This window comes from Trachymyrmex septentrionalis, unplaced genomic scaffold, assembly GCF_001594115.1.
Source record: "Trachymyrmex septentrionalis isolate Tsep2-gDNA-1 unplaced genomic scaffold, Tsep1.0 scaffold32, whole genome shotgun sequence".
Classification (NCBI taxonomy): domain Eukaryota; kingdom Metazoa; phylum Arthropoda; class Insecta; order Hymenoptera; family Formicidae; genus Trachymyrmex; species Trachymyrmex septentrionalis.
The window spans coordinates 1,975,302-1,986,538 of NW_017305485.1; the positions used below are offsets into that span (position 1 = coordinate 1,975,302).

The window sequence follows — 11,237 nt, forward strand, 5'->3', positions numbered from 1 at the left end:
AGTATTCGAATGAGCTGATGCCGATTTGAAATTCATAATTGATGGTTTTATCGTGTGAGTAGATCAATGCTGAATTTTTTATTCTTCTATGTAGAAGAATAAAGAGGTATGAATTATTAGTTACATGAAATTCTGATCCATAAAAAATGCTCTCATCAAAAATCGTTTATTATTTAACATTTTCAATCTTTTTTTTTTTAATGGTATTCGCAGAATTTAGGTCTTGAAAAATACAATTTGCACCGAAAATTCTAAATGATGACAATTAGCTAATAATCCTTGACATGCTTGCGCTCATTGAATACTAATGGGTATCATAGGTTTTATTAAAATAATCCTAAACATTATCTAAATGCAAATCACAGTTCCAAAAACCAGTCTTACTGGTGTTGCACTATAATCTCTTAATGAAATTGAGGACCATTTTTTTTATGAGAGAATTAATTTTAAGAAATGTATAGTGAAATGTGATGTAAGATTTTAAACTAAAATTTCTCAATATTAACATTATTAAATTTTTTTGTAAATTAACAACGAGAAATATTATTTTCTAAATTAATTAGAAATAAATTAACTTGGAAAAAAATTAGGTACGGGATTAATAGAATATTTAGAAACGAATACGTAACTTGGGATAAAAATAATTTTTATTAGATTATTATTTAAAAAAGATTTCGATCCTTTATTTTATATTAATTTTTTGAAATTTTATTAAATATATTAGAGAAATATTAGAAAAACAATAGAAATGTTTCTCACAAGAATAATGTAGAGTAAATCGTATTCATAGTCGTAATTCAATCTGAGATCCGATTTGAATTAGATTTGAATCAGGCTATGTTCTAAAGTTACTGCTAACTCTGAAAATGCGACAATTTACATTACGTGCATTATAGATTTTCAGTACAAGTAGTCAATTGGAACATAGCCTCAATGTTTAATTTAAAAAATGCTTCTCAAACTACGATTTAATAAGTCTGATTGATTCAAACTTAACTGTCTGAAATGAGAATCAATCGTGGATCGATCTACGATTATGAATACGAATCGGTAGAATAATTAAATTTAATTATAAAAATATATGTATATGTATACATATACATGGTGTTCCAAAATTCGCACATTTGAAATACAGGACATGATACTTTATGCTAAAACAAACAACTTTTTCCTTTAACAAAATTGCGTCTGACAAGTAGTTTTTACAGGAAAGCAGGTTGAAGTTATACGAATAAACGCAAAAATTGTTTATCGGGCGCAATTTTGTTAAAGGAAAAAGCTGTTTGTTCTAGCATGAAGTGTCATGTCTTGTGCTCCGAATGCGCGAATTTTGGGATACCCTGCATATTTACAAAATGATGTAATATAAAAATATAATCTAATCTTACGAAATATATAACAATCTAAAATATGTAATACTATTCTTAATATGTAGATATTATGTTACAAATGCATTTATACACTTTAACATCTCACAGTCTGATTCTAAATTCATAATTTTTCAATGAAACTTCTATGAATTTAAGATTATTTTTAATATAACAGCATTCTATTAGAATTATTTTGTGTCAGAAATATATAACTAACATCTTAACAATGATATAGACATTTTTTATACGCATTTTATTATAACGTACATTATTTTCCAATTCATAGTTTATATTTTCTTAAACGGTTATTAATCATCAAATACTTTTCAAATCTTATTATGAATAAATATATGGCAATTAAATTAATCTAAACATGATTTTATCGCAAGATGAGTAATTATTAATTTTATGTTATCTTTTTCAAATAACAATAATTGATATTTGAAAGTATTGTATATAATAAGTTTAACCTTATTGCGAATGGAATTTCATGAATTTCATGATATTGTGACATTACAGTTGTAAATTATCTATTTATAAATTTTATTTTTATAAAATAAAATGTTAATGTGTGACGAAGTATGACTTTCAATGCATTATGTATGTAAGACAGGTACAATCTCTCTAAGATTCGTTTGTTACGTTACTCGATGAGGTAGCTTCGATAGTATTTGAAAGAGATGGAGCCACAACCTCATCATCATTGTAATCCTGTTGCTCGGTTGCATGCTTAGACCAGGATGAAAACTGAATCAATCTGTAAAAAAATAATAACTCTTTAAAATTGGATTATTCGGACGTAATTAAGAAAAGCGACACAGTTCTTTAATATATTTTGTACTCGAGAGAAAAAAATGACATATGAAAAAATGTTCATGAAAATCATAATTTACTTACAGAATTATTAAAAGCACGGCGATCTGTGTGGCGAATGTTAACCAATAAAAAGAGTTCGGTGCTGTCTTTATTGTAGCGTTGTAGAGTTGGGAATATAAAATGCCACTAAATAGCGGAACTGCATTATCACATACGGAAAGCATTGCGAATACTTTCCCTGAAAAATCAGAACGACTCGATTATCCTTCTTTTTTCTCTCTAAAATCTTTAAAGTGAAATCTAACTCTAAAGAGTAAAATCTCACTTTTTAAAATTGACAATTGAGCAATTCTTTTTCAATACTAGCTCAATTGTCAGTCTTTAGAATTAAATTCCATTCCAAAGATTTTAGAAAGTTGTTACTAATGAAAAAGAAAAATCATTAGTGTAGTACGAAGTTGAAACTAGCATGAGATCCAATTTGATATGGAAATATTATCCCTTACTAATGAAAATTCAGATTCTAGTATAAAGTATATACATATTTTTTTTTCATGTTTGTAGTATCACAAGTATTGATCTATAGGATTAAATTGGTTTTAATCCTATAGATCAATACTTGGTTTTAATCAATAATTGGTTTTAATCTACGCATAGAATCCAAAAGTAAGTGCAATAATTAACACTGTTCAATATTATTTTTCAACACGCACATGTAGTTATTTTCGATGTATTTTTATCTGCTGAATATAAATCTGTTGGCCAAATTTGGCTGTCATGTCACAATTGTAGGAAAAATGACATTAAGGAAGTAAAAAAACGATAATTTTAACGTTAGCCTCGATAGCAAATCGTTTTTTTGAATTTCGTTAATGTTATGCAAAAGTATTAACTTAGCTGTAAGAGTGCCTTTACATAATTCGCAAATTGCAAGACGTAGTTCGCAAATGCTGACTCAGAAGACAATCACCGCACGCAAGATACACATAGATGAAAACCAATCGCACACATTGAAAAAAACAAATGCAAATTTTCATTCTGCGTTTGCGAACTACGTTTTTCGATTTACGAATTCTAATATATAGGTTTTATTTTGGTATGATTTTGTTTTCGAGATATAAGCAATTTTAAAATAGTTCTTTTTTCATAATAATAGAAAAGGTATTTTATTCCATTTTAATATTGCATTATGTGAAAAGTAAATGCTCTAGTACTTGCATAATATAATAGAATTACACTAATCAAAAAGCAATGAAGTTGACAAAATACAATATTGCAGGAAGATTATAATCTTGAATTGCATATAATGAAAATTATAATATAATTTTTTCTGCCATATTGTATTTTGCCAGTTTTATATTGTTTTTTTTAATATCCGAGTATATTATGTAATTACTGAAGTAGATACTTTTTACATAATGCAATATTAAAATGGAACAAAATGCTTCTTTCATATAATATATTGAAATATATATAATATTATTATATAGGAAAAGAACTATTTAAAAATTGCTTTATCTTAAAAACAAAAAATTATATTATATTATTATATTAAAAACAAAATATTATAAAATGCATTTTAAAGCTAAAAGTTGATAGTGCCATTAATAAAATTTTTTAAAACATTTGCTGCTGAAACTACAACAACGTCATGAAGATCTTCAAATTATCATATTTCTCCTCTTTGAAGTCATTTTTCTAATTGTGACGTGACGGCCAACGGATTTACGTTTAGTAAGTAAAAACACGTCGGGAATGGCTATTCATATTTGCATTACGAAAAAGATCATATCTTATCGGACGTGTTACTATCACGCACCTCTTTCGTCTACAGGTACAAGTTTCGAGGTCATAGATCTGAGTACTGGAGCTACCACTGGTCCTAATGCAGCAACAGTAGCACCTGCAAAATAATTATTATAAAATTTCTTCTAATTACTTTATTATTTGAATATAAAAGAATGCGTATAATATTCTTATTAAAAAGTTTGAACGATAATAACATCGTACCTATAATATTTATTGTCAGAAATAATTTGATTGATATAGATATAATCGAGGAAGATTTATTTATACTTACCCACATAAAATAATTCCGGCCGGTTAGCTGAAACAAATACTATTCTTCCAGCTGCGTGCGCTATTGCTCCAATCATTACGATGAAAGTGTCCTTCATTCTTATTAATTTACTCATGATAGGCACTCCAATGAGCATTGCTGTAGGTACAAACTTTTTTAAGTATTTCATGCTTTATGTTTCTAAATAGCATTTAAAGTATTTATGAGGATAATTATACAATTAAAATATTTTTATGATAATAAGGATATTATTTATTTTTATGAACTACATGGTGGTATTAAGATCTGAATTTATTAATTTATTTAAAAACGTTTATAGTTATAAAAAAATGCTAAAATAAAAAAAATTTGAATATCTAAAAATTACTTAAGAAAAATTTTCAAATCCAATTACAACATAATAATAATAATTTATCTCATGCATTTTTTTATACAAAAAAGTTGAACCTTTTACAAGATCGACTTTAATTTTGCAATTGGGTCATAATTTTTCTATTATAATAGAAAAATACTAAATAATTATCGTTAGTAATCAAGATTATGAATTAGCTGAAAGTGAAAGTTTTTGCGATTTCGAGAAGAAATTTCTCCTTTCACTTCACTGAACTCACAATTGTGAATTGATATCGTTGAGATTTGCGAAATGTCAATGTGACTAATTTGGATAAAATCTATGTTAAACTGACCTAATACGAAGAGAGTCGATTGGAACGTTTTAAAGTTGCTAAAATCCGTCACATTCCAGTTAAAGATTAGCGAGGTATACATCTGACTCTTGACTTTTTCATCTCTCTGGAATGTATATAAACACATCGCCAGTAGGAGCAACCACAGGTGTAATTTACCATGATTGATTCTCGACTTCAATAATGTTCTTATTGTCATAGCGACATGTCGCCTGTCGAAGAAGTCTAGCAGCCAATTATTGCCCGAAAGCGGTTGCTGCCGTGATGACGTTTGCCATTTGAGCCACACAAGCGAATATATAATCGCTATTAAAAGCAAAGTCGCATTTACAGCAAACATAATCATGTAGGACATGTTGACCAAATGTGTAAACACGTACGATCCAAGTGCAACTCCTGCGAACGAAAAGAAACGTGATTAGTTATTTAAACGTTACAGAATTGCAAAGACTTTTATATAACCGTGGATATATTCGTGAAATTAAAGTAGTGAAATAATGTTATCAACGACAATTATCCATTAATTTTAACGGATAAAATTGTTTATAGAAGAAAAGAAATTTTATAATAAATATTGAATATTTATTATATAATTTTTTAATAAAAATTTATTATATAATTTTGTTTTATAATAATTAAATTTTACAATAAATAAAACTCAGTATTTATTGTAAAATATCTTTTTTTCTGTAAATGATTTTTGAGTCGTTAAAATTATTGTATTATCGATGATAATATTGTATTTATTTCAACGATTCAAAAGTTTAGAAGACGATTTAAAAATTTATAATCTTTATTTAAATTAAAGTTCTTTAATGGTAATTATTCACATAATTTATATTTCTGGATAAAATTGTTTTCAGAGTACTTATCCCTACCTGTAGGCATAGTACTGAGATAAACGACATCTAAGATCGTGATTCTCATGGTTCTCTGTTGCACGGAGCTTACGTCCGATATGTACGCGAAACTGCTGCCGAAGATCGCGACATCGCTGCCCAGAATACTCATTGGCAGAGTCGCTGTGTACACCACCATATTCAGATTCCAGGTGTCTATCATACAATTGATCACGATCATGAAGGAGTAAATAAATTTGCCCGTTAGACCAAGGACGAGTGGCAATTTACGTCCACGTCGATCACTCCAGTTGCCATAGAACATCGCCAAGATAATAGGCACCACGTGTCCGGCAATGTCGTTCCATTGATGGAATTCTGAGACAGTCATCTGCAAGATCAATTTTTCACATATCTTTTCTTAATGAAACGTAATTGAAGAATGAAAATCAATTATTGTCTCAGCATCAAAAATGCTACCTTAAATTGCGATAAAAAGATGGCTGAAATATCATGTATTCGTAAAACTGTCTAAATTCTTTTATTTAATCTTCTGTTTAATATATAAGTTTTCGTGAAATAAAATAAGATCGGAGATGTTTGAATATATTCTCTTATGTGCTGCATGATACGTATTTTCGTTGCGAGGGTATCTCCTGCTAATATTTAACTTGGCAACTACGTTTGTTTTGATAACATCCCATTTATATTTTCATTGATTATCTATACGTCAATAACTCCTTACATTGTAGTTGCAAATGAGATTCGTACAATTATTATACTCGTAAAGTATTTGTCAGCTGAAGATTTGCATTTGATAAGCAAGCACTTGTTCCAAATAATCTCAAGCTATTAAATGCTTCAATAGTTTAATATAATGCGCGTGTTTTTCCCCTTTTTATATTTCTTCTCTTTTATTTTAAATATGATATATAATGTTTTACCTGTATTTTGGTTTTTATTTCTTTATTATCATCATCACTTAGGTGCCTACAAATTTCTTCAGAGACACCATGATCCACTCGACATGCTTTATATCTAAACAAGTCTTGCTCTACGACCGATGTGAACATAAACGCCATCATGTAGAGCCACATAGTCGGCTCTACTGATATATGTTTTATCCATCCGAAATATTTTGTATACATCCTGTTTGTATGAGAAAATTCCATCCGTGGTGTCGCCTAGAAATTGCACAATAAACATTGAAACATATAATTCGAGGATAATTTTGTTTATTAGCAATATATGTTAAAATTATAAAACTTTTTAGGGTATACATAGATAAATAGCAGAAACTATTTCTGCATTTAATCCATTAATGCCCAATTTATTTTTTTTTAATTTTTTTGAGGGAAACGTGTTATTTCCTTATTGATAGAAATAATTTAAAAAAAAAAACAATATATATCACCTCTGAGAAGCAGACTACAACTAAAAGAGAGATCTGTTTGCACTAACAAATCGTTTATTTAACATTCAACATGCTAAAACGTAACTGTCCTCAAATGAGAATAGTGGGCACTAATTGGTTAAACTAGCGAATAAATTTAAAAATATTGACACTTTTTTTTAAATTTACACTAACAAAAACAAGAGAATTATAAAATTGTAATTATAATTAATTTAAAATTGCATGGCTAATTTTAATTAATTTATTCAATCATTTATAAATTTTTTTCTATTACACACATGGAAACGTGTTCAATATTTCATATCATACAGCCTGTACAAAATATCGATCTTGTGTAACGTAATCACCGTTTCAGTATCTCTTGTGTTATCTATATAATTTTAATCTTTCGAACTGTTTTGAAATGTCATATCTAAGAAGAAAATACAAGTAGCTCTTAATTTTAAATTTATGACAGAAATAGATATGATATATTCACTAATTAATTAACTATTATTGTTTTATCCTTAGATATTTTTGCACAATTCTTTATATTTTTACAAGCTTTATGATTTTCTTTACAATTATTTTATTCTTTCTTTAAATTAATTATAAAAGAAAACAGACAAAATGTATATGTATATTGGTAACACTAATAATGTAAAATATATTTTTAAAAATTCTGAATATGTGTGTTATAAAACAATTATAAAATAATAAAACTTTTATAAGAGACCCGACAGATTTTATATAACACTAGAATATTTAAAAATTAATTATACCGTGCAAATATGACGACTTGAAAAATGCTTTTTACTTATCTAATAATTTTAAAAAAGATTAATATAATCTCGTAAATAACTATGTCTCTGACAAAAACATTGCAAGAATATTTAAGAGCTAAAAATTTAAGTCTCCAGCTTGCCGCACAATTGATTATATTGCATTATAAATTATAAGAAAAAATTATAAGCAATTTAATATAATTTTAATATTTTAATAAATTGATTAATAATTTAAATTTTTAGACAGAAATATGTAAAATATTTTATTAAGATTATTTTTAAGATTATATTTGAAATTTTCATATAATAGAATGCGTTTATATTAAATATAATAAATTATATTTATTATACATAAACATAAAGAAATATTTTTACTAAAATGAAGATAGAAAGGAACAAAGTTTTTTGTCTTTGCCGCAAAAAAAGTTGTTTTTAGAAAAAGGCAGAATTTTTGATCAAACAATATTTTTATAATTTTAATCATAATGTCATATAATAATACTTACCTCATTGGTTTTGATATCGCTATTAGTCACTATCGATTTTTCCATTTTTTTTTTAATTAAAGAACTTCAATGCAAATGAATGAATTTTTTTATACGTCTGAATTCTGTTATGTATTCATTGTTCTTGGATAGTCCACTACTTTACTGCAAATATGCATAAGTTTTCGAAACTCGCTGAGCTAGTTTTTACTTTATGCTTATAGGTTTTATTTATAACTTGAAATACGAAGCGTCTTACCGGTCCGAGTGTTAAGATGTTGAACTACTATATAATATACACTCATTTAAATTGAATTAATTTTCAGAAATAATTCAATTTAAATGATTCAATTCAATTAATTCAATTCAATTTAAATGAGTGTATATTATATAGTAGTTCAACATCTTAACACTCGGACCGGTAAGGTGCTTCGTATTTGAAGTTTTAATATAAACGGTCTCGTTTCTAATCATATTGTTTTATTTATGTTAGCACACTGAGAAAAAAAAGTTGCTGTTTCCAAAAAATATTAGTTAATTCAATTAAATGTACCGGTCACTGTCTATCAAGCAAATATTTGTTAATTCAATTAAATATTTGTTAATTCAAACAAAGAACATGCTTTAAATTACAAGATTTGTTAATGTAAATATATAAATATTTGAACTAAATAACTATTACGAACTAAACGCATTTAGTCAAGTTAACAACTGAGTTTTTCTCAGTGCATTAGATCTAGTTATCTATCTATTATCGCTTACAAAATTTAAGAATGTTAAAAAATTGCATATCTTTTTACGATTGTTTGGATAATAATTTTACAATGTATACATTCTTATGTTTTGTTTCGCGATAGTAAAACATTGCTAAGTAAACTAAATATACTTTTAGATTTTATTATTAGAAGTTTGCAGTATTACGAATTCGCTTAAGATCAAAAAGTAATTTTTGTTTTAATACAAATATTCGGGACAATACGTGATGATCTGGGAAATGATAAGTTCTGAAATTAAAATCAGAAATACATAAAAAAGAAACATAAAATAATAAAACGTAAGCAGTAAGTGAATCAGCTAATCACAGTAGAAAATATATAACATAAGGGAATAACCTTACATTCTCTCCTATGATTGGCAAATTTATTTACGTCTTTACTATCTTATATTTTTATACATGCTATAGATTTAAGGGCCAACGCACACACTTTTCGTAACAGTAATCATAAGAAATATCGTAAAAATTAGCCAATCAGAAAAAATTAGTTGAAAATTTTTGATAATTCTTGACTGATTCGCTAATTCTTACGATACGTCTTACGGTATGTCTTACGATTACTACGTGCGACAACTCTTTTTTTCAAGTTTTTTACGTTATTTTAAAACTTGTTATTATTACGAGTTCTAATTATTTCTCATTTTTGTTTCTGTATTCGAACGGATTGATTTGTGGTATGTATATGTGCGTATATATAATATTACACAAGAGTAATCATCATATCAAATGGATATAATGAGTAGGCAAAGTGCAGTAAGATATTGTCGTCACACTTACGATAAGGATGATGCAACTTGGATGTTCAAAATTCGATGTCTTGTTACAGGATCGTTACTGAGAGATATTGCAAAGAATGATTTTATCACTCTGGTTTATTCAATAATATAATTCAAAATTATTTATCACGTATCACTGAAAATGTTAAATTGAACACTATTCAATCGCTGTGGCAAATTCACACCTAAACGTTATCGGAAGTTACGTTTTCAATAATTTCTTTATTATCGATTTAACAATATCGATTTAATAATATCGATATAAAGGTAGAAGATAATTATTAATTGCAATTTAAATAGTTTTCTTAAGTTATTTTAAGTGATTAAAATCAATAAAGTCGATAAAATGTCGATAACAAGCTACTTATTTATTTTTTATGTTTGACTTTTAAACACATTTAAAAGTAAATTGAAATTTGAATGTGTTTAAGAAAATAGTAGTTAGTTTATTATTAAATATGCAGTTCTTATTGTTTCAAATAATGAATAAAAAATTAACGCAAAAATGTTAACGTAAAGATATTAACATTATTACCTCTCTCGAGTTATGTAAAAAAATTTATATCTACATATTTAGTTAATCTAATACGAATTATTTAAATAAAATAAATTCAGTGTTTTTCGATTAATTAGAACATTAGCATTGGAATTATAATTTTGTTTTAAGTATAAAATAATTGTATTTTTACATCAGATCCAAATTACTTTGTATAAAGAGTTAAATTTTTTTAGATGAAACGAAATACGTTATTGATCCGAAGTAGCTGCACTATTATTATTCTTTTTCACTTAAATTCCAATACATTTACTGTTTTCTTTCGTGGAAGACCATCCATTAGTAAACTAGAACATTTATTGATAAACCAGTGATATTTAAGATTGTTACGATTGTTGTTTAAACAGCGTTTAATCTGCCCACGTGCTCCGCTCCAGTGTAACGTCTTGCCACGTGAGTAACATATGTACATACACGCCACTGTAGAACTGAAGTCATGCGCATTGTCCGCTTGCTTAGAGCATTCACCGTCCTCCATTCACTGACTCGAGTCGGAGCACCTTATCGATGATTTTACGTAATCGGACTCTCGGATGAATAACGTGCAGCGCGAACATTGCGTCGTGACATATCACGACGTATGCGTTGCGTATCTTTTTGTGTCACTGATGTCCAAAAATACATTCGTGAGCGAGCATATAATGGTACTTGTTTCAAGTATTTACCGCGATAGTCT

General features: G+C 27.3%; 1 protein-coding gene across 6 annotated transcripts in view; it reads right to left on the bottom strand.

Moving 5' to 3' along the window:
• Nucleotides 1–1,872: 1,872 nt before the first annotated feature.
• LOC108749981 (proton-coupled folate transporter) overlaps nucleotides 1,873–11,237 on the bottom strand; it is a 23,676-nt gene continuing 14,311 nt past the window's right edge. Inside the window, exons 1-10 of one of the 6 annotated variants that reach the window (XM_018489112.1) lie at nucleotides 10,892–11,226; nucleotides 10,007–10,063; nucleotides 8,476–8,619; nucleotides 6,736–6,975; nucleotides 5,831–6,182; nucleotides 4,953–5,348; nucleotides 4,267–4,404; nucleotides 4,006–4,089; nucleotides 2,268–2,424; nucleotides 1,873–2,127 (exon numbers count right to left, since the gene is read on the bottom strand). In XM_018489112.1, the coding sequence (XP_018344614.1) occupies nucleotides 1,995–2,127; nucleotides 2,268–2,424; nucleotides 4,006–4,089; nucleotides 4,267–4,404; nucleotides 4,953–5,348; nucleotides 5,831–6,182; nucleotides 6,736–6,975; nucleotides 8,476–8,520 (1,545 nt within the window). In that variant the 5' untranslated portion in view covers nucleotides 8,521–8,619; nucleotides 10,007–10,063; nucleotides 10,892–11,226 and the 3' untranslated portion in view covers nucleotides 1,873–1,994. Of the gene's footprint in view, nucleotides 2,128–2,267; nucleotides 2,425–4,005; nucleotides 4,090–4,266; nucleotides 4,405–4,952; nucleotides 5,349–5,830; nucleotides 6,183–6,271; nucleotides 6,346–6,735; nucleotides 6,976–8,475; nucleotides 8,620–10,006; nucleotides 10,179–10,891; nucleotides 11,227–11,237 lie in introns of those variants that run through there. The other 5 variants (XM_018489111.1, XM_018489115.1, XM_018489113.1 and 2 more) reach the window with 5 other exon arrangements.